Source organism: Arvicanthis niloticus, chromosome 26 (genome assembly GCF_011762505.2).
Source record: "Arvicanthis niloticus isolate mArvNil1 chromosome 26, mArvNil1.pat.X, whole genome shotgun sequence".
Lineage (NCBI taxonomy): Eukaryota > Metazoa > Chordata > Mammalia > Rodentia > Muridae > Arvicanthis > Arvicanthis niloticus.
Genome location: NC_133434.1, coordinates 14,068,790 through 14,096,568, shown reverse-complemented (window position 1 = coordinate 14,096,568; position 27,779 = coordinate 14,068,790). Strand labels below are relative to the sequence as shown.

The 27,779-nt window shown below is 51.9% G+C and overlaps 1 protein-coding gene across 16 annotated transcripts in view; it reads left to right on the top strand.

Moving 5' to 3' along the window:
- The window catches only part of Cep164 (centrosomal protein 164), a 64,748-nt gene extending 37,231 nt beyond the window's left edge, over positions 1-27,517 (top strand). For 4 of the 16 annotated variants that reach the window (XM_076924995.1, XM_076924984.1, XM_076924985.1 and 1 more), the window contains 25 exons: positions 201-578; positions 1,698-1,778; positions 3,694-3,777; positions 7,431-7,516; positions 8,960-9,127; positions 9,882-10,028; positions 12,991-13,293; positions 15,365-15,508; positions 15,586-15,814; positions 15,954-16,031; positions 16,258-16,389; positions 16,662-16,784; positions 18,341-18,484; positions 18,901-18,984; positions 19,103-19,171; positions 19,457-19,632; positions 19,889-20,012; positions 20,282-20,349; positions 20,763-20,970; positions 22,006-22,113; positions 22,768-22,879; positions 23,295-23,663; positions 24,907-24,973; positions 25,793-25,915; positions 26,073-27,517. In XM_076924995.1, the coding sequence (XP_076781110.1) occupies positions 201-578; positions 1,698-1,778; positions 3,694-3,777; positions 7,431-7,516; positions 8,960-9,127; positions 9,882-10,028; positions 12,991-13,293; positions 15,365-15,508; positions 15,586-15,814; positions 15,954-16,031; positions 16,258-16,389; positions 16,662-16,784; positions 18,341-18,484; positions 18,901-18,984; positions 19,103-19,171; positions 19,457-19,632; positions 19,889-20,012; positions 20,282-20,349; positions 20,763-20,970; positions 22,006-22,113; positions 22,768-22,879; positions 23,295-23,663; positions 24,907-24,973; positions 25,793-25,915; positions 26,073-26,175 (3,708 nt within the window). In that variant the 3' untranslated portion in view covers positions 26,176-27,517. The remainder of the gene's footprint in view (positions 1-200; positions 579-1,697; positions 1,779-3,693; positions 3,778-7,430; positions 7,517-8,959; positions 9,128-9,881; positions 10,029-12,990; positions 13,294-15,364; positions 15,509-15,585; positions 15,815-15,953; positions 16,032-16,257; positions 16,390-16,661; positions 16,785-18,340; positions 18,485-18,900; positions 18,985-19,102; positions 19,172-19,456; positions 19,633-19,888; positions 20,013-20,281; positions 20,350-20,762; positions 20,971-22,005; positions 22,114-22,767; positions 22,880-23,294; positions 23,664-24,906; positions 24,974-25,792; positions 25,916-26,072) is intronic. The other 12 variants (XM_076925000.1, XM_076924988.1, XM_076924996.1 and 9 more) reach the window with 8 other exon arrangements.
- The last annotated feature ends 262 nt before the right edge of the window (positions 27,518-27,779 follow it).

Below are 27,779 nucleotides of genomic sequence, written 5' to 3'. Positions count from 1 at the left end.
GAAGAAGACACCTGATGTCAAACTCTGGTTTCCATATGTACTTGTGAGCGCTTGCGCGCACATGGCGCGCAAACACAAAGTTATGTGGGATAACATTAGGGACAGTGTTCAAGCAGGTCACCTGAGAGTCAAGGAATGGCCACTCTCTTGTGTCAGTCTCTAAAGTTTGCCTCCTTTCTGGCATTATCTTTGCTCCTCAGGAGTCTCCAAGAACCAGCCAGCCAGACAAGAAGGATGTTTCTCTTGACTCAGATGCCGATCGCCCCCCAACTCCCGGCAAGCTGTTCAGCCAGGGTGCAGACAGTAGTGTGGGCAGTGCCAACGGCAGCAAGTCCCAAGGAAGAGGGGCAAGTCCCTGGAACCCACAGAAAGAAAACGAGAATAGCAATCCCAAGGCTTCTTCAAGTCAGGTGGCTCCTGGGTTGGACCCTGGGGGTGATCAACCTTCCAGGGCCTCTAAAAAGGAGCAGGCAGAGGACCCGGCAGGTGCAGGAGAGGAGGCTTCCAGGAGGGAAAGTCCAGCCAAGGAGCCAAAGGAGGCTTCTGCCCTGGAGGAGAACACCTCAGACGTCAGTGAGGTAAGTCCCTTGTCCCAAGGCAGCTGCCAGCTGCCATCTGCTGCTGCTGTCTCCAGCCCCTTACAACTTCCTGCTCTCAGTGTCTGCTTTACTGAGTCTGGAGCTGTATTCAGATGTCAACATCAGCTAGACCCCTTAATTGTGACAAATACGCCCAGACCCAGCAGGCAGGAAAATCCTGAATGAAATTGCAGAGCTGCTGGCACTGGGAATTCAGAAAAGAAATGTGCTTTTCCATCAGCACCCCTGAGATGTTCATGCTCTGAGTTCCTCCTCATCCCTTCTCCCTGCCCCTGTGTTGTCTTGGTTTGCTGCAGTCTGAGTTCCTATAGAGAAGGGTGGGAGTTTCTGCGCGTGCATGTGCGTGTGCGTGCGTGCGTGCGTGCGTGCGTGCGTGCGTGTGTGTGTGTGTGTGTGTGTGTGTGTGTGTGGTGTGGGGGTTGAATAAGGGCTACCAGAGTTGAGTGTTCTGCACCCAGCATAGGTAAGTCAGGTTACCCAATGACTCTTTTCATCCATTTCTATGACAATTGCTGTTCCAATCCCAAATATGTAAGTGGTTACATTTACAGATTATGTAATAATCAAAGTGGTCAAAAGTAGGTCTGTGTGTGTGTGTGTGTATAAACATGCACACACTCACACCTAAATATACACACACATGCATATAAATATGTATTTATATAAATACACAGACATATATACTTAAATACATACACACATGCACGCATGCACGCATGCCCACATATATATCTAAATACATACACACACATGCACACACACTTGCACACTCTGCATATACATGAGTATGCACACACATTAAGATACACTTTATTTTTTAAGATAGCATCAAGCATGTATGCTGCTGACTTCCTGTGTCCACTATTCTTTACTCTCCTTTTCAGTCTAAATCCTGCAGATCTGATCTGGGCTGTGCTTGTCCACTCTCAGCGTTAGAACCTAGCCCCGTTCTTGTGTAGGTGTTTGTATCTGTTAGTTTTCAAAATGGGTAGATGTTCACCTTGGGCTCAGTTCTATGTCAGCCCTGTGGCCTGGGGGAATCCTGTGGACAGCAGCCCTGAATATCTGGGGGGTTTACTCTGTGATATGTCCCTGCAGGAGTCAGAGATCCACGAACACTTGAAGGATCCCCAACACTCAGAGTCTAAAGCTTCTGACACTAAGTCTTTCCTTGGCCTGGTGAGTTGCAGGGAGGCACAGCAGGGCTCCGTGTAAGAGCCTGGCTTTTCTTTTTTCCCAGAGAAGTAGTTTACCAGTGGTCACACAGCTGGGGTCAGAATCAGCACCCCCCCCCCCCCCCCCCCGTGAGTTCTAGGTTCTCAGCTCAGTAGGCAGGGGGAGCACTGCCTACCTCTTTGGTTTGCTGCGGAGCTAAGTGAGGCAGTGCTTAGATACCGTGACAAGCTAGTGTCACTGCCATTCCTTTGTGTGACTTGTCTAGAGGCCACTTGAGCTGCCTGGGGGCTCCAGGTTATTCGTGGGCCATTCTGAAAGTCAAGGCTTTTGTCCTGCACTGCCAGGTCATTCGTGATTCCTCTTTCCTAGGCCTTCCATCCAGCCTTCTCAGTCTGAGTCTTAAAGGGAAGATTTGGCTCCGTTTGGCCCATTGTTACCTCTGCATGTCCCCTCCATCTGTTCAGAGGAGGCGGGGGTAAGGGAAGGGGTTAGTGGAAGAGGATCAGGGATGAACAGAAGATAGGAGGGGTGCAGAGGAGTCAGACAGCAGAGGGCTCTGGCCCCACACTGAGCCGTGGGCTTTGGAAGCAGATGGCAGCTGCATTAGATAGAGTAGAAATCAAACTGAAGGGAAAATATCATAATCCAAGACAACCCCACGAACTAGAAAGGCTAGAAAGATGAGAAAAAAAAAAATTAATGGTAAGAACAAAACAAGGTGGTGGTTTTTCCTCGTCCCACCACCCCCATGTCCTCCCCCTTGACCCCCAGCTTTTGGGGAATAGGTGAGGTAAGGGACCTTGGCTCCTCTTCTTCCCTTTCTGTCTGTCTACTATTGTTCCACCTGGCTGTATTGCTTTTTAATATTGCACCGAAGGTTTTTTAAATAAAACTTAAAAAAAAAAAAAAAAAAAGAACAAAACAAAACAAAAACTCAGAACAAAACAAAATGCCCATCCAAAGCCCAAAACAGGACAATAAAATCCTTACCAAACCGACTTGACACTTGACAATGATGGATAACTGTGTCACAGAACTCTTGGAAGCAAGTGGCCTGGTCCTTGCAAAGCCGCCACTGTGCGCTGCTTGTACCAATCAGTCAGCATTCTCCTTCACTCCGGGTGGGGGGGGGGGATGCTGGAGACAGCAGGACCAGACCTTGCCTGGGCATCCCACCATCCATCAAGCCGATGACAGAACTGTCCCTGGTAGAATACAGTCAGATAGCAATCCTTCACTTAGCCCAGCGGGGATCTTAAGCCCAGGAAGGGTACAGTGAGGTCCTATGGCAGCCGAAGGGCAGTGAGGAATTGTGGGCATCTGCTGCGTGTCCCCAAGAGGACTCTGGACAGAGAGCACTGCTAATGAGTCCCATTATCTAGAGAGGGGGCCACCTACGGGAAGAGGGAAGGAATGACCTGGAAGGAGTCCTTCAAGCCTAAACTTCCAAGCCACCCATGGGTTGGGGTGTGCTGGCACTTCTGCCCTGCTTGGGCATAGGATGAGAGGGAAGTGGGAGACAGCTGAGAAGAGTCAGGCCTGGGCCTCATCTGACCTGCAGTCCCCTTGTTAGCAGCTTTTTGTTCTGGGCCAAATTACATGCCTTCCCCAGCCTGCAGCTGGGTCTGCAGAGTGTGAGCATGTCAATCTTGCAGGGTTATTTTCATCTGTAATTTTATTATGAAAAATACCAAACCTATAGAAAAGTCAGAAGGATTTTACAGTGAGTCTCCACAGTGTCCACTCAGGGCCTGCAGTGATGTTTTGACTCTGCTTCTTATCATTTTGCCTGCTTTGAGAACTTAGATGACACAGTGTTGAGCTCGGTGCCTAGGACACAGTGCACATCCTTCTGAAGGGCTGGCAAGCACTGACCGTGGTAAGAGCAGAGCTTACTTCTCATCTCCACCGCCTGCAGGACTTTGGCTTTCATGGCCGGATCTCGGAGCACCTGCTGGATGGTGACATGCTTTCTCCGATCGTGGGTGGAGCCCAGTGGGAGGTGAGTCTGAGTGGTCTAGGCCTCGGCCTCACTTTCTCTGGAGTGAGCCAGAGATGACTCCTGCCTGTCACAGTGTGGACTTCTGGACTTTCTGTCTCTCCAGACACTTGCCTCTGGTGGGGCTTCTGGCCATGATTGCTTTGTTTTGCTGCTGTGCCTTGGCACATTCTGGTCCTGCTGTGTGTCCATTTCTTCATTCAGCAACTGAGGGTTGACCACCTGCCCACCCACCCGTTCTGGCTCTGCCGCCCAGCAGCTGGTTCTGCCACTTGCCTTACCAGTCTGCACAGGCTGCACCTTGTGACTGCTCTGCCAGGCTTGCTGCTTCTCCTTTCAGCCCTGAATCATCTTCTTTAGGCTTTGAGGCCCAGTTACAGTGTCTGTTTGGAGGAGGTAACTTACCCTTCTCTGCACCTGGGATTCTTCCTTTGCTTTTACAAGGTTTTGTCTGTTTCCTTGGCCTCCACCCGGAGGGTGCAAAGGTGCCTGAAGCACAGATGCTGCCCTAGAGGAGCTTACGTCAGGGCTCTTGTTCTCCTCTGTGGGCTGCTGGAAGAGGGAATCTGGTCCATGGTCTCTGTGGGTTTTAGGGAGCAGCTGGTTTGAGTGAATAGGAATCCGCTATTGGGTAAAACAACAAGATGTTATGAACCCAGCCTGGGAGCCCGTGGTGCGATGCATGCCAGTACACACGGATGCACAGTGTTTTCAGACTACATTTGGCCCCACACGCTCCTGTCAGGTCTGGCTGGTGCCTTTCTGGGTGACGGCCCTGTTACCAGGTCTCTGATAGACTTTGGATACCCCCTGTTCGAAGTGCTGAGGATGTGTAGGCACGGACAAGGGCAGGTAGGGTTAGGGAGGGAGGGATTGGAGCAGCTGCACTGTGAGGCCCCTTTGGTGACAAGTAACTAGGAAGCCACCAGGTCCATAGGGCAGGGTAGGTTCTGTGACATGGCTTGGATTTAGTTCCCAGAGGCTACTGCCTGGTGGTAGCCAATACTGACTGAGGAAGTTCTAATTCATACTTCAGCCAGCGTGTTGGAGTGTGGGTGATATGAGATACTCTGGCTGACTGGCCAGCAGGGCCTCTGACAGGGCTCAGCCTGCAGCTGTTAGGGTTAGGATGTGGAAGGATGAGCTACTGGAGGACGCAGCAGCCGCCACCGCCGCTGCCGCCGCCGCCGCCGCCGCCGCCACCACCGCTTCACAGCACAAAACCATAGGTGTAGTCAGCTTTGTGGTCCCCCGGGGCTATTGCCTCCTTCTCTCTGTTCTGATCCTTCCCAAGGCTAGGAATATGGAGGGCCTTGGAATTAAATTATATTGGGTTTTATTCACCTAAAAATTATTTTGAGGACTGGGTGTGTACATGTGTCAAACCCTGGATTCCATCCCCAGCACCAGAAGAAATTTCTACATACAGTAAGCTGCATATTTAAGGAGAAAAGTTTGATGCATTTTACCACGCGTGTTCCTTTGAAACTATAAGAACAGTTAGGATAACAACCTCCCTTCCATTGTTGGGCACTGAATATAAGGTTTTGTATATGCTAGGCGGGTCCTCTGCCACCCAGCTCTACCTTAGCACCCTGGTTCCTGCCCTTAAAATAACATCCCTCTAAGTTAAACTTGCAATGCTCCTGCTTCCACCTTGGGACTAGATCTTAAAAAACAAACCTCAGGAGTAGAGGTAAGGCTGGGATCCTGGGGTCCTGAGTAGTTAGCTGGGCCAGAGGCTTGGTGTGCGCTTGTTACGGTGATCTCCTTTCCACAATGTCCAGCCTGTGGGAGAACCCCTCCTCCCCTCAATTATGTTGTTAAAGCATGCCTCCCAGGGCTTCAGTAAGGGTGAAATTTGTCACCACACATGTCCCACATTGGGGTCCTTTCTGCCTTTTCCGGGGCAGAAGTTCTAAGGGGCAAGTAAAACTACTCAGAGGACCCACTGTGTGGCTTTCCCGGAGTTATCCCTTCTTCTGTGCCTGGAGGCTGCTTCAGTTTGTTGTAAAGTACAGGCCGTGAAGCAAGAAGGGGACAGACGGACAGAATGGTATGTCTGTGGCCAGCTCCAGTCTGCCTCTGTCCTCACAGTCCTGGAGTCCTCTGTGGCCGTGGGCTCACTTTGAGTTTGTATTACAGTCACCCTGCTTTGTCACTTGTATTTTAGTTGGTGAAGTCCAGTCGGTATATGTGGTCCCTTCTTCTTTGAGAACCTCAGAACAAGAGGAGATCCTGGGTGCTTTGTGGGAAGATGCACAGTGCACTGAGCTCTAGGAGGAGGATGAGGTGGGGTGGGGAGGGCGTTCCTGCTGGCCATTGTGTGGCCCAGGCTCTGCCCAGGTCCATGCAATGAGGAGCAGCACCCCTGACAGGGAGCCCTTCTGCCTCAGGCTCTGAGAGGCACTCACAGATGCATTGCTAGTAATGTAATTTTGGGCGAGCTGGGTTTTAGTGCGAGGCCAGCCCTTGGCTAACCACCCCGTTGTCAGAGTCAGATACAACTGCTGGGGTTCAGGTGGCCAGAGGAGAAGTGTCTGTATGAAGGGGACACAGGGCTGGGACCCCACTGGGAAAGACGGAGAGGGCCTCTCTCCTTCCCTTCCTCTCCCAGTCAACCTGAGTCTCAGAGTAGGCGGTGTTCCTGTCAGGAGGGTCAGTCCGAGAATGGGGCCTGGCACGAGGCTTCTCTTTTCTCTCCATCTTAGGCTGAGGGAGGAGATGAGAGAGGAGGGGCTGGCATTGTAGCCTGCCTTCTTTGGGCAGAAGCTGTGTTCATGTGTAGGACATTTCACCCTTACTGAAGCCCTGGTAGGCATACTTTAATGACATAATTGAGGGGAGGAGGGGTTCTCCTGCAGGCTGGACATTCTGGAACAAAGAGTAGATCACAGGCTGACTTCACCATTGCATTTCTTTACAAAAATATTTGAAATCATCAAAAATTGCCATTTTTTTTTTTTTTAAAAAACCAGCTTTCTAAATTTGCCTAGATACCCAAGATGTGAATAAGATTTGGGAGTTTATTTTCAAACGGATGCTGTAATACCAGACTTGGGGGTGGGGTGGGGCAGAGGGAGCTCACTGTCTATGATGGGATTCACATCCTGGAGTAGAGCCGTAGAAGGGATGTTGCTCTCTGCTTCCGGGAGTCAGATGGTGCCCTCAGGCTTGGGGCATAGCCTTCCCTGTCCCACCTAGATCCTGGGGGTTCAGAATTCTTCCCTCCTAATGCACTTGCCCAGTGCCTTTGTCCTGACCTTTTTATTTTGACAACCCTGTACCACAGCCTTGTTGACCCAGGTCTCGGTGAGTTTAGGGTGTTCACGGAGATCATTGACTTCTCTTTGTGGGGCCAGCAGTGCAGGCTCCAGGCAGCAGGCCAGGTTCTTAGGGTCCCCCTGCCCCCTGTTTCTGGCCTTTATCTATGTATATAGTGACCATATTTATTTATCTCCTGTCCCAGCTGTGGGTCATGGGCTTAGCTAGAGCTTGGGAAGCTTCCTTCTACAGACAGACCTGTCCCGTGTCTCAGCAGCCCTGGTCCTCTCCAGAGGCACTGCAGTGTACCCGCTGGCCATTTGACTCACAGGCTGAGACACTTACACTTCAGAGCTCCCTAAAGCACCTCTTCCCTGACTTCTTGCTTTCAGGCCCAGGGGTTAGGCCAAGAAGAACAAGATGACAGCAAGTCCAGCAGAGCTGAGCCACAGAGCAAGCATACCCAAGTCTCGGAGAGGTATAGTGGGAGGTTTTGTGTGTCAGGAGGGTGTGGGCGTGGCTAGGAGTCCTAGTCCTTGTGGTTGCTGGAAGACAGATGGGGACCTGGCTGGCTGGCCGTACGTGGTGTGTTTATGTGACAGGAGGTGGGAGGTGGGCAGGATGGACCCCGCCTGTGGTGGTGTACTGTGACAGGAGTGTGAAGTGTCACTTGGCAGGACTTTGCACATGGCTCTGTGATTAGTCAAGGGCTCTGTCCTCCTTATTGGAGTGGGTCAATTAAGCTGTGTATATCTGGCCGTGAGCCAGGGCTGAAGCGGCCTGTTGGGGGTCTCCAGAGCCATGTTCTTAGTGCCGAAGCTCCGGGTTCTGAGCCAGGGTTCCTCCTTTGATGGTAGAATTGGCTGTGCAGACTGTGTATATGTGTGTGTGTGTGTGTGTGTGTGTGTATGGTGTATTTTCCCCTGGCCTCAGCCTATAAAAGGAGGAGGGCTACCACCCAAGAAAATGCAGGGTAGTAGTCATCTCTTCTTGGGTCTGCATTCTTCCTTCTTTGGAGTGTTTAGTCATGCTCCTGCATCAGTTATCCTCTGACCACTGGAGTCTGGCATCTCCTTTTCACACTTATTTTTATTTTTTATTGGTTATTTTATTTATTTACATTTCAAATGTTATCCACCTTCCCACTTCCCAGTTTCCCCTCCACAAGTCCCCTCCCCCATTTTTATTTTTTTTTTAAGATTTATTTTATGTGTGTGAATGCTTTGCTTATGTGTATGACTATGCACCATGTGTGTGCTTGGTGCCTGAGAGGGGTCAGCAGAAGATGTTGGATCCCCTGGGACTGGAGTCACAGATGGTGACCGAGTCATCTCTCTGACCTTTCTTTTCACCGTTAAAACAAAAGAAAACAAAAAAAAAACAAAAAAAACCTATTTGATTGTTTTAAGTGTGTTTGTATGTGTATTTCTCTGTGTGTGCATGCATGTATACTCATGAATGTGAGTATCCACAGAGGCCAGAGGTAGCAAATCTCATGGAGCTGAAATTACAGGTAGTTGTGAGCTGTCTGGCACAGGTGCCAGGATTTGAACTCAGATCCTTAGGAAAACAAGGCATGATCTTAACCACTGGTCTATCTCTCTAGCCCTTCCTTTCCCCACTTTCCCTTAATTCTTTCCTCGCTTCCTGGCCCCGGTGATCACCATCACCGAGAGAACCGATGTAGACGTGAAGGTGTTCAGCTGCTGTACCAGGCAAATGCAGCAGGGCTCCCAGATCACAGCCGTAACCCTGCAGGAGGGTTGGGGGGTGGGGGGGGCGTTCTGCTGCGTGTGTGGCTGCGGTGTCTGGACTCTCTGTGGGTGAGGGGGACTGGTGCACACTATGCCCATACCCTGTACATTCACTTCTGGCTTTCCAACCGAAGGCCTAACCCTGCTCCTCTGGCTGCCCCGACCAGGCTGTCTTCTCCATTTCTGCCCAGGGAACAGCTCCAGAGTGCTCTTCACAGCCAGGCCACTGAGGAAGGGCCTCTGCAGACCCTGGAAGGGCAGCCTGAGTGGAAGGAAGCAGAAGGGCCTGGGAAGGACTCTGTAGCCAGCCCCACCCCACTGTCCCTCCTCCAGAGGTAAGGATGAGGAAGAAGGGTCCCTGGAGGTGGCAAATCTGCCTCTTCATAGTTCTTTATTTACAGCTAAAAAATTAGGGTAGCCAGCCTGACTGGGCGAGCCATAGGAACTCTTAAATAAGAGACTCCTGCTCGGGCAGACTTTACTGTTACCCTGGCTACTGCGTTCCTGCTAGGGGACCCCCATTCAGCTCTGTTGTCACCAGCATCTCCCTGCCAGGCAACAGCCCACCTCTAGTCTTAGACAAACTGAGCTGGAGCACTGCCTTGTCCCAGGCCCAGTCAGAGGGCAGTGCAGGACCCCTGGACCTCCTGAAGCCACACAGAAGAAACTTTCTGTCTCAGCCTGGTCCAGAGCCCAGGGTGGCATTTTTGCCAGTGCCTCTGTTCCCCTGGCAAGAGGAAGGTCTCGGTCTTAAGATTCATAGAGTTGGAATGAGGCCAGGGGGTGGGGTGGGGGGGAACTGAACTGTAGCAATGTTCAATCAATAGCATCGGTTGAACACCTGCTGTGTGCAGTGTTTCTAGGGTGATGGGACCATCTTTCTTGCCTTGTGTGTGGGAATGGCTGATCTTCACTTCAGATGACTTGAGAAGAGGCCGGGAGGGAGGGGAATGGGGGAGTGAGGCAGGGGAGTTTCTCTGGGGCTGCCCTCCTTGTCTCCATCACAGCTCTTTGACCCCAGTAGGCTCTTAGGTTGAGCCCTTCCCTTCCTACTGGCTCTAACATGGTTGCTTCTTTATTGCTTGCAAGGGAGCAGGTCCTGAGCCCGCCTGCTTTCCCTGAGAGGGCTGAGGAAAAACACTCCCAGGCCGAGGAGCTAGGCCTTGGGCAGCAGGAGGCTGAGGAGACCGAGGAGAAGGTGGCAGTGTGTCCCAGCTCACCTGTCTCTCCAGAGGTGTAAGGGCCAGTTTTATGTGTCTTTCCTGTCTTCCAGTGTATGGACTGCATGAATGCCCATTCCCCTTGAGTGGTGACAAGAAGTGGGGTGAAGGCTGGATGTATCCCACCAGCTGTCAGTGACTCTTGCCCAGGCTTAGTTCAGGTCGTTGGAGTACCTTCTAGGACCTAAGGTCTGAGGGTGGGTGAGGGGAAACTTGTGGCTCATTAGCAGGAACCAGGGGAGGCATGTTCTCTCCCATCCCCCCAACAAGCACTAGTTATCTCTTAAAACAAACATGGAATATTTTAGAAAGGAAATGGGGGCTTGGAGTGGGGCGGGGAGGGGGGACTTGTTGGTGAGTCACAGGCTGAGCTGACTTGTTCTCTTGGGCCTTGACTTGACCTCAGGTCTGAGGTGGCTGTGACTCTGGGGTTTGTTGGTTTCCCCAGGTGAATGAGGCCTACAAAGGACCCAGGGGTGCTGAGCAGACAATTTTTCTGAGGCTGATTCACTGAGAGCTGCCCAGGCCACCGAGCTCTTTGTGTCTTCATCCTCACCCTGCTGGAGTCACAGGGGAATGCAGCAGCCACTTTTTTTTTTTTTTCCTAGTGAGCTAGCTCTCCTACAGTGACAAACATGTGGCTTTCTCAGGTCCCCTGGGAGGCTGCCACAATGGATCAGGGTGCTCACTGTTCATGACAACAGGAGCTGACATAGTTCAGAGAGAGGGTGGAGCTAGGTGGAGGTTAGGAGGTAGTCCCAGGCCCTCTGTGGGGGTGGGACAGAGGCTCAGCTAGGTTCCTCTCCAGGTACTTTGGCTGCTCGGTGCTCTGACGGCATGTTTCTTCCTGTCTCAGTGATGTGCCTTCTGGGGTCTCCAGATATTTGACTGACCCTCTAGGTTCCTCTGGGTGTCTGGTTTACTTCTCTTGAGTTTTTTTCTGGTAGGAATCGGGTGGTTTTCAGAGTGGTGTGAGGAGTTCTCCATCTGGCAGCTGAGTCTGAAGGGCTAGGTGGCAGACTTCACCTTATCCGCATCTTTTGTGAGCAGTTGCAGAATAGTAAATGGATCCAAGCCACACCTTGGCTGCGTAGCTAAGTTGAAGAACATGTATTTGCCTAGCATTTGCAAGGTCCTAGTTTGGTCTGGGGTGGAGGGGAGCAGGGGTGTCTGGCTCTCTAGCTTAGCAGCAGTACCCCCTCCTTTAGAATGCCTCTGGGGCTCCCCACCTTCCCACCCTGCTTACCCCCGTGGATCTTTGAGCTACTTGGTGGCCAGCCTGAAATGAAATGTTCCCCATTATCTCTCAGGACTGGAAACTGGGTCTCACAGAGGCTGATACCTGAACGGTTGGCCTGAAACCAGACCTACTTCTTCCAGAGCTGCTCGCCCTCCTGTTAGATCTTTCAGGCATCATTCAGTGCTTTCGAACTAAGCAAGGTGTTCAGCATAACCAAGTCTTTAAACCAGGGAGGCAGGAAACAGCCTCGTTTGCCTGTGTGCGAGGTGTGCAGGCAGGTTCACTGGTGTGTATAGCCCGGGCACGTGTGGTCTGATGTCTCATCTCCCTGCAGCATCTGTCCCTAGGGCTCCACATAGCTCTGCAGCCCACAAGGGAGGCAGACATTAAAAGGTACTGTCGCTGGGAGGAAAAAAAAAATGTTTTCTGCCAGGGTTGGAAATGAGCTGGAGGGTTGATGAGGCAGAGAGCTGGGAGGGAAGGCTCTCATGGAGGGCAATATTCTCAGAGGAGGTAGCAGCCATGTTGCTATATCTGCCATCAGCTGGGCTGTATCAGGGGACTGAGGGAAGCCAGGATGTGGAAGGTGGGAGGGAACAGAGTTGGGGGCTGAGAATTGATAGCATGGTTCAGGGTTGTGTTCTGGGTTCTGATCTTAGGAACAGGGAAGGACCAGTCTTGGTGCCATTTCAGGGATGTCACTAGCCTTTTTCTGTCTTCCTCTCACTAGACTTTGTGGGCCGCAGTGAGATTCTTCACCATTCTGATCTGTCCCCTCCTGCTGTCTTCTGTCTGCCTCTCTGCTGAGCTGCAGGGAGGGGGTCTCAGAGCTCTCAGTCCAGCTGGGCAGCTCCCCTGTTTGACTTTCAAGTGGTTCTCAGATTCAGGTCCTGCCCATGTATTCCTGCTGGATGGGGCCATGCCACTGTGCAAGAAGAGTGTTTCTGTGTTGAAGCTGGTTGGAATGGGAGGCTTAGGGACCCGGGAGTGCATGTGCCTCCTGGCCTGTAAGGTAGTAAAACACTTTAACCTGACACTGCTTTCATGGCTCACGGTCGTCACTGGTATTTTGACATTTTTTGTTTTAGTCCTCAAGATTCTCTAGAGCAGTGGTTCTCAACCTTCCTAATGCTGTGACCCGGTAATGCAGTTCCTAGTGTTGTGGTGATTCCCCCAAGCATAAAATTTTTTTGTTGCTACTTCATAACTGTAATTTTGCTACTATTATGTATCATAATGTAAATATCTGATATGCAGAATACCTGATATGTGGCCCCCAAAGGGGTCACAACCCACGGGTTGAGAACCACTGCTTTAGACACACAGGAAACTAATGTCATGGTCTTCCTAACAGTTCTGTGTACCTATGTTAGCTCAGGGTTTCACATCCATTTCCAGACACTAACTTGACCCTGAGCTGATGAAAGCCTTCCATCATGTTTGGCTCTTGGAAGCACCTGGCTCCTTTGGTAGCAAGGGAGGGAGCGTTGTAGCTTCTTCTGCATTGCCTTGCCCTCAGCTTGGTTTGGGAGGCAGAGAACAGACTCTGGGAACCTGTTTCTGAAATGAGCCATAACTAGCAGGCAGAGCTTGAGTAGGGGGCACGGACAACAGGAGTGCAAGCATCCAGAAAGAACCCCCGAGGGACAGAACTTTGTTCTCCTTTGCCAGTTCTGGACCTGTGGGACTTTGGTGGGCACTAACACTGCAGTGGTAAGCTGCCCTCTCCCTCACGCAGGCAAACTGCAGAGGCTGCAGCTCCTCAACGGCAGTTCTCAGAGGCTATACTGAAGGGCATGGAAGAGGCAGTGACCCAGGAACTGGAGGAGGACCAGAGGCTGCTGCTGGGGTTGCAGAAAGAGAAGCCACAGCAGCTGGAAGAGGGGCTGTGGAGAGAGGAGGAGGAAAAGGAGGAGGGAGAGGAAGAGGAAGAAAAGGAAGAAGAGGAGGAGGAGGGGGAGGACGAGGAGGAGGAAGAAAAAGAGGAGGAGGAGGAAGAGGAAGAGCGCCAGCTTTACCAGCAGAAGGAGAAGTCCCTCAGGTCTGTTTCTTCCCTGTGGAGGGACTTGGGGAGTGAGGGGTACCCACTGGGATGCCCACAACCTCACCAAGTGGCTCCTAGAAACCTTACCCAGAAACCTGAGTTGGTATTGCATTGAGTACCCAAGAAAGCATCTCTAGCTTGGCTTTCTTGATGACAAGGGACACTGGAAAGGTGGTCCGTTAGCCAGCAGCGTTCTCCTCAGAAGAAAAGGGCAATGCCTACTGAGATGGTCATAAGTAGCATGTCACAGCCTGAGCCACAGGCGCTTCAGAACCACGTTGACAGTTTAGCGCCACATCTTGTCTTTCTCGACACAACATCCAAGAGTGGCTGAGTGTTACCATTTATACCACAGATAGCAAATCTGTGCTTAATTTTGAAGAAACAAACCAGAAAACTGATGCCTAAATAATGGGAGGTCAGGTTCAGTCTTTTTATGAGCCCACCATAGGCACTCTGACCCAGCGCCACCCGCTCTCAAACTTTTTTGGGTCCCTGAAGACTGTCCTCTTTCTGCCAACTAAAGGTCAGGGCAGTAGCCAAACAGCTTGCCTCAAAATACAGCACCCTGAGGCTTCTAAGAGCTCCGAGTTTGTGCTGGAGACCAGGGTGCAGGAAGTATCTGCCGCAAGGCCTAGAACATGGTACATGCTCCTTAAATGGTGTTTGTCTAGCCAGTCATGACTAAGTGATTTCTCTGTGGGTCAGAGGTGTGCCTGGCTCTCCTTGAAGCAGTTTACCTCAAGACCCTGGTTTTTCTTTCTACACATATTTTTGTGGGTGTGGGTCCTCCTCCTTGAAGCTTAATGGGAAGACAGGTAGGACCTTGGCCTTTTGTTTTGTCAGGTGTAAAATGGAAGGCCTGAATCATTCTAAATTCCCTGTCAGCCCCCTGGGTCAATGGTGGCTGTGTAAATTTTGTGACAGAAAAAAGACAGGGATTTCGGGGAATCTGAGGAAGAATTTGCATTTTGCTCAGGTTTTTTCCCCCTCGTTACAGAGGAAAGCAGTGGTATGAATCACTTGAAATAGGAGATAACCCTAAATCTGTTTTGGTTCTGGAATTCACTCCAGACCTTTGCAAAGAGGTTGTCTTCTAAAAATCCTGCTTTTCTTAGGGCTGGGCATCCTGGGCGAACTGCACACATCCCCTAGTGTCTCAGGGTCTATGTGAGGAGTTACCCAAGAGAGATGTAGTTTGCAAAAGCACAGATATATTTGCTTCAGGGGAAATGATGGCTCTCATGGATCAGATCACGGTGACTTTTATGGGCTTTTAAGGCTTACTCAGAATTTGGGGCTGGATGATATTGCACAGACCCAGAACTTTGGTAGAATACCATTTTATGGCAGTTGCTACAGTCAGTGCTTGTTACAAAAGACTTAAGGACAGTATTATAGGCAGGCGTGGCATAAGCACTTGGGAGGTAAAGGCAGCAGGATCAGGAGTTAAGGCCACTTTTGGCCTTAGCCTAGGCTACACGAGACCCTATCCCCTTCCCCAAAAGGAGGCAAGCTTCTTGCTCTGAAGAAATTCCGTGTCTTACAAAGAAAGCAGATAGAACAGATCAGTTAGAAGGTACCATGATGCATGGCAGCTTGTGCTAAGAAAGGCCCACGTGCAGATCATGAGGGGAAATGTGGACTGATGGACTTGTGTGTTGGGCAACGAGTGTGGCTTCATCAGATAGAGAAGTGGAATTCGTGGCTGAAGAACCAGCATGAGCAGTAGTCAAGGGGCAAAGCAAAGGAAGGTGTGCCTGGGATAGGGTCTAATGACTGAGGAGTGAGGGATGGGTGGAGAGATTGGCTGGGGGTGAATACCATATCCAGGAGGATTACTTGGAGGTATAGAGAAGCCTAGGACCAAGCAGCCTGCCATTTGCTTCCTGTGGCAGAAGGTAGATGGAGTTCAGGTCTATGAGGAACCAGTGGATGAGAGGTTGACTGATCTTTACTACCAAGGGTGGTTTGTAGGTAGGCCTTGGGGCTCTCAAAGAGATGGGTCCTGAATACAAGAAAAACCTCTGTGGTCTTTCTCACCAGCCTACCTGACCTTTTCCCTCAGCCTTCTGAAAGCACAGCTACAGAAAGCCGCTGAGGAGGAGGAGAAGGAAGAGGAGACTCGGATAAGAGAGGAGGAAAGCCAGAGGCTGGCCCGCCTCCGGGCCCAGGTGCAGTCCAGTACAGAAGCATTTGAGAACCAAATTAGGTGAGTCCACACTGGGAGCTGCCCTGACCAAGGACCTGAGTGCACGGGCCTGTTCTCACTCCATTCTGTCTGCCCAGAGCCGAGCAACAGGCTGCCCTACAGAGGCTTCGAGAAGAGGCAGAGACCCTCCAGAAAGCTGAAAGAGCCAGCTTGGAACAGAAGAGCAGGAGGGTTCTGGAGCAGCTGAGGGAGCAGCTGGAGGTTGAGGAGAAGCGTGCACAGGCGGCCTTGAGGGCAGAGAAGGAGGCAGAGAAGGAGGCGGCTCTGTTGCAGCTGAGGGAGCAGCTGGAAGGGGAGAGGAAAGAAGTGAGTGAGCTGAGGGAAGACTGTCCCCTTGACACAGTGTGCAGAGGATGAGGGGTTAGCTTCAGGTGGGGTTCAGGGAGGGGAGCTGACTCTAGGCAGTCTCTGAGACTTTTCTCTCAGGCCCTTTGCTTCCCCGCAGGCAGTGGCAGGCCTAGAGAAAAGGCTCAACGCTGAGCTGGAACAGCTCTGTTCCTCAATGGAAGCCAAACACCAGGAGGTGAGAAGAGGGTGGCCTGGTCTGATGGGGCAGAGCCTGGGCCCTCAGGCTCCTTCATGCTGGTACAAGAGTTCAGCCCCACCCTTGGCCTGTAGGGAGTGAGCTTCCTCTCCTCCCTACACCCCTTGCCCCCGTGCCTCCCCAGGATGCTGGGATGGGTTCTGAATCCATCCACCCAATTCAGAGGGCCAGCCACATTCCGTTGTATGCACTGGCACCTCCATAGGTGATCTCCAGCCTCCAGAAGAAGATAGAGGGGGCTCAGCAGAAAGAGGAGGCCCAATTACAGGAGAGCCTTGGGTGGGCCGAGCAGAGAGCTCACCAGAAGGTTCATCAGGTGATTGAGTATGAACAAGAGGTGAGTGCTGGTCTCTGTCACCCCTGCTAAGGTGTGCTGCCCCATCTAGCCTCCAATTGGCACCCTCAGGGCCAGGATCATTGCTGCTCCTAGGTCCCTGTGTGTCTGTAGGGAGGGGCAGTGGTAATAGTTCAGATGAATGCATGCGTGCTTTCTTTGGTGCTATGTGTGTGTTTTGGGGGTGGGGATACTTCATGTGTAAGATCTTCAGGTCCCCAGGCCTGTCTCCTCTCAGCCCTGCAAGCTGTGTTTCTTCTGTGTCCCTCTTACAGCTCAGCAGCCTCCTTCGAGACAAGCGCCAGGAGGTAGAGAGAGAGCACGAGAGGAAGATGGACAAGATGAAGGAGGAGCACCGGCAGGAGATGGCCGAAGCCAGAGAGCGATATGAAGCTGAGGTAACTTCCTTTCACCCAGCACCCAGACGCATAGGCACACCACCTGAGGTCCTTGTCAGCAGCTGTTAGGCACGGGGAAAGGCTGAGGTCAGGAAAAGGGTTAGGGGAGACTTAACCTCTCTGGCTCCCTGTAATAACAAGGTCCTTATTTGGCTTTTTTTCCTGAAGCTTGAGAAACCCCCATTCCCCAGCAAGGGTGGCTTGGTCCCCCACAGTGGCTGCACTTAAAAAAAAAATCATAATGATTGATGTTAGAAACTAAGGTTTTACTCAGTGCCAGATGCTGCTCTGAGTTCCCTAGCTTTCAGTCCTCACGCAGCCTTGGGGGAATGCATGCTCTCATTATCTTCATTTTGAAGACCAGGACACTGAGAAGCCAGGGGAGTTTAGGTCACCTTCCCAAGCTGTGCGACTCCACAGCCTTCTGGTTTAGTCACCCCCAAACCATGTCACCAGGGTGTGTGGAATTTCAGGACAACAAGAAAGAGACCGACAAGAGCCAAACAAGAGCTGGATATTATCTGCTGGGTATAGTTTTTATTGTTGCTGCTGCTGTGCCAAATTATCTGTCAGAAGCAACTTGGGGAAGGAAGGGCTTACTTTGGCCCAGTTTGAAGTTATACTCTTATTATGGTGGGGAAGGCAGAAGCATGAAGTCATACTCTTATTATGGTGGGGAAGGCAGAAGCATGAAGTTATACTCTTACTATGGTGGGGAAGGCAGAACCAGGAAGTTATACTCTTATTATGGTGGAGAAAGCAGAAGCATGAAGTTACACTCTTATGATGGGGAAGGGAGGGCAGCAGAGCATGACACAGCTGGTCACCTCATGTCCTCAGCCAGGAACGGACACTCGGCTCCACTTCTTGCTTTTAGGTGGTCTGAGACCCCAACCCATGGAAGGGTGCTGCCCTTGTTGAGGATGGGTCTCAGCCAACCCATGATCTAGAAAATCTCTCACAGATCCCAAGCCTGAGCCCTAGGAGATTCCAGGCTCTGTCAGTTTGACAGGCAATAGTAGCAACCATCTCATTGCCCATCTTCTTTTGCCTAGAGGTGGGAATGTTTCATGTCTTGAATGGACCCCGGCTCAACGTGGCTTGGTCCTGTTGGGGGTGAATAGTGGGCAGGGGTAGCAGTACGGCTCAGCACCTATGGGAGACCTCTGGGCTCCTGCTCTGGTGACTGGAATCCAAACTCTTTGTTCGGGTAGAAACTGCACTCTCAGGACAAAGTTTAGCTGCATGCCTTCCCATACCAGTTCCTTATTGAAGACTAGTGAAAACTGACCAGTGGCCTCTCTTGATGGAGAAGCTGCAGAGCATGCATTAGCAGGAGAGGCGGTCTCCAAAGGGAGCTCCATAGGGAGAGCAGGCAGGCATTCTGGGCTTGGGTCTCTGCTGTCTTTGAAGCCCTCTTCTAAAAGCTACTTTTGGGAGCTGATAAGCGGCCTTCATTGATCTAACTGACCTGACACAGCAGGAGTTGGGAAGACTGATTTTGGGGTGTAAGGAGCCACTGTAGGTTCCTGCTGGTGACTCTGTGATCTTCTCAGGAGAGAAAGCAGCGTGCTGACCTCCTGGGGCACCTCACTGGAGAGTTGGAGCGCCTGCGAAGGGCCCACGAGCGAGAGTTAGAGAGCGTGAGGCAGGAGCAGGATCAGCAGCTTGAAGACCTGAGGCGTCGACACCGGGACCAAGTGAGGGCCAGGGAAATGGGGTGATCCTCAGACACTCCCACTGCAGGGTAGGAAGCTGTGCGCGCTGCCCCAAGAATTGCAGGGCAGACTCTGACACCTTCAGGATTGAGATCTTACCCTGGCCATGTCTATGCTTCAGGGTCTCTTTGCTTCTGTTTTCTGAGCCTCACTCGGAGTAGGCCTAATATTTGAAAGGAGAGGTCAGCCCATTTACATCTTTGGGGCGGGCAGGTTCGTGTCTCCTTGTCCCACTGGAATCCGTATGCTGCCCAGGAGAGGCTTCAAGGAAGCAAACCTGAGTCCAGCTTAGTGTTTGGGGTGTGGCATGCCGGCTTCTGGATCTTCCTCCTGTCCCTCAACTGACACCTTTCACCCTTTCTACACCCATGTCTTTCTGCTTACGTTACTTGTGCCAGGAAAGGAAATTCCAGGACTTAGAGCTGGAACTCTCGTCCAGAACTAAAGATGTCAAGGCCAGACTGGCTCAGTTGAATGTTCAGGTGAGGGTAGGCGATGACTAGAGATCTACTTTGCCCTGGGGAGGGGGGTGGAGCACTGAGGGCAGGCTCCACTTCAGTCTTGGAGTCTGTAGTCAGCCCGGGGTCTGTCTCCCCTCAGGAGGAGAACATTCGGAGAGAGAAGCAGCTGCTCCTGGATGCTCAGAGGCAGGCTGCTCTGGAGAAGGAGGTCTGTGTGCCTGCCCCCTTCCCTTTCATTTGTCCCCCCTGCCATCTGTCCACCTGTCTTGTCCAGGGCCCTGGGGTTCTAAGACTATGTTGGGCAGTATCATGCTACCCAGTGGACCTGACTTTCAGGCCTCAGGAAGTGGCTCTGTGGTGGGAGATCCCAGATCCTGGAGATGGTGGCTTCCAACTCCTGCCTTGTTTCCTGTCTCCCACACCTCTGATGCTGCCTGCACACCTCACCTCCTCCTCACTGGGTCTGTGGGTTTTCTCTCTTCCTCTGCCCCAGGAAGCCAAGGCCACCCACCAGCACCTGGAAGAAGCGAAGAAGGAGCACACGCACCTGCTGGAGTCAAAGCAACAGCTGCGAAGGGCCATCGATGACCTGCGGGTCCGGCGGGTGGAGCTGGAGTCCCAAGTGGACCTGTTGCAGACTCAGAGTCAGAGGTTGCAGAAGCACGTGAGGTAGTGCGGGGTCCCTGCTCCTGGCCACCACTCCCCCCTCAACCTCCTGCTGCGTCTGGGCCCTCTCATCATGCACCTCTGAAGGGGAGAGGAGGAAGGCCCAGCTTGGAGTCCAGGCAGAAGCAGCCAGCTCATTTCTGGTGCACTTTGTAGGGAACGGGGCGTCGAGGCTATAAGAGATGGAGGATTCTGGGTCCCCTGCCCTGTGGGTGTGAGGGTGTGAGTGTCCTGCCTTTTGCTCCCTTCCTTACCACAGCAGCCTAGAGGCCGAAGTACAGAGGAAGCAGGACATCCTGAAAGAGATGGCAGCCGAGACTAATGCTCCCTCACACCCAGAGCCAAGTCTCCACATTGAGGACCTGAGGAAATCCCTTGGCACAGTGAGCCGGGGCCAAAGCCTGGGAATGATGGTGGAGGTTTTGGGGGGAGACAGAAAGGTGGGACATCTGAGAGGAGCCTGGCTCTGCTTTATTGAGGATCTAGGCTCCCTTTCTTATCCCGCCTCTGCCCTCTCCATCACTCAAATGGTACCTTATAGGTAAAGCGCATCCAGAGGCTGTCAGCTGTTTCTTTGGCTAAGACAACAGGAGGGGCTTCAGGATCTCTTTAGCTTTTGCTACACCCAGTCTTTTCCACTATGTATTTGCAGAAAGAGAACCAAGAGGTGTCCTCTTCTCTCTCCCTGAGTAAGGAGGATATCGACTTGTCCGTGGAGAGGTGAGTTTTCCTATCCTGTCTTGTGCCATGTGAGCTGAGTGAGTACTCACATCCCAGCTGAGATGACAGTGGCCATCACTGGGGCTCCGTTGAAGGCATGGCCTAGGGATAGAAGAATCTACTAAGCTAAGATCTTCCAATCTGTGACACGACATGCTGGTGCCTGCTGACCCCTAGTGGAAGGTCAGACCCCAGGATGTCTAGCTCTCTCAGTACAGGCCCCAGGCACACTTGCCATAGAGTCCAAGCTCTTGGTCCCACATGGCACACTCTCTAGGTGTTTAACAGTGATTCTCTGCAGCTTCAGCCATAGCTCCTGCGCATGCCCAGGTGGCTGAGTGCTAGGGAAGTGGCCAGCCCTGTGGCTCAGTGTAGTCTTCAGTTTTCCTTCCCTGCTTCTTGCTGCCCCACAGTGTCCGGCATTTCCTCTCTGCTGAGGGTGTAGCTGTCCGCAGTGCCAAGGAGTTCCTGGTGCGCCAGACACGCTCCATGCGGAGGCGACAGACCGCTCTGAAAGCTGCCCAGCAGCACTGGCGTCATGAGCTGGCCAGTGCCCAGGAGGTAGACGAAGACCTGCCAGGCACTAAGGTCCCGGAAAACGTGCGCAAGAACTTGGATGAGGTCAGGAGCCTAGAGGAGGCCTGCCATGTTGGGAGGTCTGGGGGAGGGGCGGGTGTACTAGCTTTCCTTAGCTGATCATTCTGGGAACTCTGAGATGGGCCACACGGGCCCTGAGATCACTTGCCGTATCATGGCTGCACATCATGTGTGTGTAAACACCTTCTCCAATAGTAAGTTATTTTATCTTCATATAAATCATCTTTAAAAAGTGAGCTATACAGGTTGAGGGTCCCTAGCCCCTAAATCAATTCAAAGGGAAACATCTATGCAGATATTCCCAAACCAGAAAACTACAAAAATCTCAAGCATTTCTGAAGCCACGCAGTTTGGAAATAGGATACTCAACCTGTAATGCTATTGCCGTAGCCTAAATGAAAGGTCTGACCAATCCCTATAAAATGTTTCAAACTCACTGCTCTTCTTTGTCACTCTGGTTTACTGGGGACATGAAGGTCTAGGAATCCACTCAGTGTAAGATTGAGTAGCTCCCCTGGCTAAGCTTCTTGTATGGTCTGATTTGCAATGAAAAGACAGAGATGCCATCATTACATGATGTGACAGAGTTTTGTACCAGTCAAGGTCTCAATTGCATGAGCTCCCCTGGATCATGCAATTCTGATAGTGTCAGAACTGGGTGAGGGGCACATGCCATGCAGTCTATATGCCTAGCTTGTGGGCAACAGATAGAAAGAGGCCTGTAGCCACGAGGATGGGCTCCCCGGGGTGTGTTCATTTTGTCTCTGGGCACAGTTACTGCCCTGCTTTATTCTTTTTGTTGGTGGCAAGGGTGCTAGTAATAGCTAGACAAGTGATACTAACCATTCGGTCAACAGTTTGAGAACTTAGTCTCTCCAGGCATGGTGTTCTTCATGTAATACACTGTCCTGTTAGTATCTGAGGAGAGAGTAGCAGTTCTCTCAGATGAGTGGACTGAGAGTTAAGGTGTTTACGACCCTCCCAGCCAGCAAATATCAGAGCTGAGACTCCAGCATCCACGCTAACACTGTCTGTCTTCCCCTTCTTCCCTGGACACAGGAGACCAGGCACTTGGATGAGATGAAGTCAGCTATGCGGAAAGGCCATGACTTGTTGAAGAAGAAGGAGGAGAAACTGAACCAACTGGAGTCTTCTCTACAGGAGGAGGTATTCTCCCGTGGCCAGACGGCCCAATGTGGCCACTCCCTCCTTCCTCTCCTGGGATCCTTGCTTTCTTCAGGCTGCATTAGGGAGAACTGGATCTCTAGGCTCAGGCTCTTGGCTGCTGAGATCACAGAGACATCGGCTCTTTCAGAGTAGCTGAGCGGTCGGTTTGTGCTGATGGTTCAGGGCAGCCTTGGAGCTTCTACTGCTTGGTCACAGCATTCTTGGTGAATGTCGCAGAATCTGGGACTAGCTCTGTTCTTCCTGCATGGTTCTTAGGAGAGCCGTGACCAAGTGTGGCATCAAGGTGTCTCTTTCTTCCCTGAGACTGTGTGCAGCTGTCTCCATGTCCTAGGTTTGGTTTGGGAGCAGAGATACTCAAATGGGGAGACTGCAATTCTAGTTTGGGAGGAGGATGATGGGTCCCTCTGTTCCTGGGGCCCCTATGGACTCTTTCACCGGCAGTTGGGTTGTCTTACCTTAGCCTCCCTAATGAGGCAGACTTTGTGGTACACCTCTCCTGCGGTGCCTGTAGAACCTCGGACTCCAGAGGAACCAACTCACCAGGCCTCGGGCCTCAGGCCTCACTTACCACATGGCAGGTAGATTGAAAACCCATGGGAAGGGACAGTACTGATGGCCACTTCTACCTGTCAGGTCTCTGATGAGGACACTCTGAAAGGATCCTCTATCAAGAAGGTGACCTTTGATCTCAGTGACATGGATGATTTGAGCAGTGAGAGTTTGGAGTCCAGCCCCATGCTGCACAGTGAGTGGTGGCACACAGGGAAGCCAAGGAGGCAGAGGGTCAGTGTTGTAGAGAGGGAGGGTGGCGGTCATGGTCCTGTCCCCTACCCTTAAGCTTGTGTCTGGTTGAGCCATCAGCGCTGGGTCTGCAGCGTAGAGGGATGGAGAGACCAAGGATCCCTGCAGTCTCTTCTCTCCAGGCCTCCTGCAGCCATCTGGCCACACTGGCTCTGGCCTGTACTTGGGTCAGGGACCTTGTTTTTCCTTTTGTCTATGTCCTTGGGCTCGTCTCGGACATAGAAGGCCTGTCATCCATCCTTCGTATCCCATAGGGTCCGTAGCCTGTGCTCTGCGGGGACAGGGAGAAGCACTAGTAAGACACTCAGGTGCCAGCTATGCCCTGAATCCTTTCCCACCATCTGCCTCCTTCCTTTCAGTCACCCCGACCCCAAACTCTGCCGATCCCAACAAGATCCATTACCTGAGCAGTTCCCTCCAGCGAATCAGCAGCGAACTCAATGGCGTGCTGAACGTTCTGGGAAGCCTCAACTCGCAGCCACCGCCACAGGGCCTCAGCAGCCAGCCGCCCCCGCCTCCGCTCCTCACCTCCTCACTTCGGTCCTCCAAGAACGTCCTTGCCCCTGCCTATGCCTCCCAGACAAAGCTCTCATCCTTATCTTCCATCACACCCACCTCCACGCAGTGGGCCTGGGACCCGGGCCAGGGCACCAAGCTGCCCTCCTCCTCGTCCTCCTCCCAAACCGTGGACGATTTCCTGCTGGAGAAGTGGCGCAAGTATTTTCCCTGTAGGTCCCACCTCCACGTCTCTCTCCTTTGCACTATGTCGCCTCTCATAACCTTCCTTTTTCTTTTGCCTACCCCTTATCTCTGCCACCGTCTCTGGTCTGTTGGCTCTGTCTGTGGAGGCCTGGGGAAGGAAGACCTTTGCCGGTGGCCCTACAGCCGGAGGCTCTGTGCTGGGGTGTTATACACTGAGCCCGCACAGCTCGGAGCTTTCAGCATCAATGCTAGAGCTTGGCAGAATTTTAAAAAGTTATTATTGTCATTCTAATGTCTGCCGTTAGTACAGTACACTATGGCATTCACACACACACACACACAAACACACCTTCATTTAGTCTATGTTATAGTTCTCAGGTAGTTATTTATCCCTGTCTTAGTCAGGGTTTCTATTCCTTCATAAAACATCATGACCAAGAAGCAAGTTGGGGAGCAAAGGGTTTATTCGGCTCACACTTCCACACTGCTGTTCATCACCACAGGAAGTCAGGAAGTCAGGATTGGAGCTCAAGCAGGTCAGGATGCAGGAGCTGATGCAGAGGCCATGGAGGGATGTTACTTACTCTCCTGCTTCCGCTGGCTTGCTCAGCTTGCTTTCTTATAGAACCCAGGACTACCAGCCCAGGGATGACACCACCCACAATGGGTCCTCCTCTCCCTTGATCACTAATTGAGAAAATGCCTTACAGTTGGATCTCAAGGAGCCATTTTCTCAAGGGAGGCTCCTTTCTCTGTGATAACTCCAGCTTGTGTCAAGTTGACACATAAAACCAGCCAGTACAATCCCCATTTTATAGATGAGTAAGCTGAGACTCTGCAGGTTAGTAGTAAACTCCAGAGTACCCCTCTGAATGAGTGAGTCATATACCAAGTTTTGATCCTGTACTTATGACCCCTTGGCCCTGGCTTCTGCTTTGGGACCTAGTTTCACTTTGTAGAATAACATAAGTCAAAAAGGCAACCATTTGAGAAAAAAATGTAAAAAACAAAAAAGTCTTCTTTCTGCTCAGCCCAAATTGAAAAGGAAAGTTTTAGAATCAAAGTAAACAGGACAGTTCTTGTCTGTCATCTGTCTCTCACCTCCAGCATGGAAACTTTCCCTGCCATTGTTTGTTCTGGGGACATCCTTTTCTGGGGATGCAGGGGCACTGGTAGTGAACATGGAGGTGGCCTGCTGGGGCTGGGGTGGGGCCGGGGCCGGGGCTGGTCTGTTGGCTGCCCTTGAAACCCATCTTCTTGCTGTTCTAGCTGGCGTCCCGTTGCTCAACAGCTCTCCTCCCCCACTGGAGAACAAGCTGGGTTATGTGTCTGTCAGGTAAGTCTTTGTGCTGGGTGTGGCCTCACAGTCTAGCTCTTTACTGTACCTCCCTGGGCAAATGGCACCATAGGCAGATGGGAACAGACCTCATGGTCCCCAGCCCAGAGTCACCTGCATCTTGCCTTTGTCTGAGGAATTCTCCACCACAGCAAATAAAAAGTCAGATCCCTGTTGCTGAGGTTGTGAGGCGGGGTGTGTGGGCTCTGCAGGTGCTGCCCATGGGGGAGAGACTGAGGTGAAGCCCTGCTCATCCTGTGGCCCCAACAGCCCTGGAGACTGGCTTGGCTTTGCCATTTTTTGCTCTTTGTCTGATTCCTATGGCCCTTTCTTCTTCAATACCCGCTGAGCAACAACTGGAGTGAGAGGGACACCTCATGGGGGAGACAGACAGGCAATTATTTAGTCCTGTTATTAATTTCCTATCCATTTCACTCTCTGCCAAATATCTTGTTCTCCCCACCCCCAGCCATAACTGTAAACCCCACAAACATCTCTGCTCTCTGGGCCAGCCTGAGAGCGGATACTGTGTAAGTATCTGGGTGGACGGACAGAGGGAGCGAGCTCCTTGCCCGTGAGATCGGCCGGCTGAGGATGGATAGATGCGAAGGGCCAGAGTAGATTTTGCGTCAGATGCTCAGGAAGTGGGTGGAGGGCAGCCACCGCCTTCTCTTTGGGGAACCGATGTTTGCCTTCCCAGATAAGGCCCTTTGATGGCTGGAGGCCTTACAGAGGCACGAGAGGGTAAGTGAGGGGAAGAGAGGGGATGCTCTGTTCGGGCGTGCCGCCAGCTTCCTGCCTGCTCTCTTCCCTTTTCAGCGATCAGCTCCACCTCCTGCAGCGTTCCCACTCTCGAGTCCCCAAGACGGACAGTGTCAGCATTCAGAGCATGATCGAGTCTAACCGGAAGTGGCTGGAACATTTCCGGAACGACCCCAAAGTGTATCCTTATAGCTGGCCCCCAAGCTCTAGTCCCTCCCCGTTGTAGCCGCTGACTGGCCTGAGCTCTGCCACCGGCCTCGGTGGTGTCGGAGGAACATCCTGTTGGACCTTAGACCCTTTCTCTCAGCCACCCAGTTTTCCTTCACGTCGTGGCCAGACAACTTTTCTCCTCGGTGCCCAAACCAACAACCACAACCACATCGAACTTACTGCAGCTGGGCCTGGATGAGAACAACAGACTGAATGTGTTTCACTACTGAGCCCCGTGTGGGGCCAGGACAGTACCGCCGCCCCCGCGGCCTCCTCCTCTCTAACAAGTGCCTGAGGAGCCGCCAGCACTTTATTTCTCTCTCATCAAGCATGTCCTCCGTTGTGTACTCCACCTAGGACTTAGAGGAACCACCACGAAGGTACGTGGAAAGTATGCTATAGACGGCCACACACGCTTCAACTGTGGACTGGCCGTGAGCAGAAACATGTGGACATCTTCGAGCTTCTGCATCAAAGTGGCACTGAGATGTGGCTGCTGAAGACTTCAGGGGTGTGGCACCGTAGTTAAAGCAACTGCTTTGGGAGGCCTAGGGAACCTCCTTGGAGGCTGGCTTCCTGCTGAGGGCGTGGTCCTTTCTCTACACAGCCTCCTAGCGTGGCATGCCCCGAGACTTGGCTATGCTGGGCCTGTGCCTCTTTCTGATACCTCAGCCCCGACAGGATCACACCTGTCCCTCTCTTTTTGCTTTTTTTCTTTTTAAATGTCTTCTGACTGTCTCAGGTTTGGGCTCAGCTGCCTGAGCCCGGCTGGCCGTTGCTAGCGGGCCCTAGAGGGATGTTCTGCCTCCTTCCTGTCAGCGGGCACTGTGCTTTTTTCATTGTTCTCAGGAACACATTTCCCTCCCTTAGGATGCTCTCTGGAGCTCTCCCTTGCCCTCAGGTCTCAAGCACCTATCTCTCCAGGAAGCTAAAAAGCCATAGAGAAAAGAGAAAGAGAGGGATGCCTTCTGCCCCACCTTGATATTTCTCTTCTTTAACATCCCGATTGTGTCTGTGAGCCCTGTTTCCATCTGTCCTTCTACCTGGGCCACCCCTGGCTCAGTCCAACTATCAACTCTTCCCAGAGCTTGGTGGATGGGGCTGGATGGGGCTGACTCAAGGCCAGCACTGGCAGGGGCCATCTTCCATCAGGTGCTTCTGGCTCAAGCCTCCTCGGCCCCCACTTCCCCTCCGCCAGCTCTGCAGGAGCTGCAGGTGATGTTCTCAGCATCTGTCTCATTGTTTAAACAAAATGCCCTCATTTTTCTTGTCTTGAGAAGCTGCGGGTTGCCTTTACCCTTACAACCCACAGGGTCTCACCGATTCATTGTTCATTTCTTTGCCGCGGAATAAACTTCGATCAGCCAGTTGGCTTTTCACCCTCTTAGATATTTTTTAGTCATCGGCCGACCACACACAGAAAAAGTCCGTTTTGTTACTTGTTCCACTCTGTGTGCCTTGAGAACCGCTCATGTGATACGACCAACTCTGGTGACAATCTCTGTGTTTTGTTTTTTTTGTTTTTTTGTTTTTTTTGCATCTATTAAATCTCTGTAAGTCAGTTTTCTATGAGGCAGTCCTGTGAATGTGCTGGTCTCTTTGGAAGCCTTTGTATCCTTCCCAGGGGACAGGGAGGTGGGGACAACGGCTCTTCATGGAACTCCTCCCTGGGTATCTGATTTAGTTATCTCAGCAGTGTGGTGTTGGAGGCAGGTCTGGGCGGCTCCATTTTTATGGGTGACAGCAAAGCAAGGCTCAAAGATCTCTAGGTGCCTGGGTCCCCTAGTAAAATATAGTACCCTCCTCCAAAGTACCTCCGGCTCTCCTCCTGTCA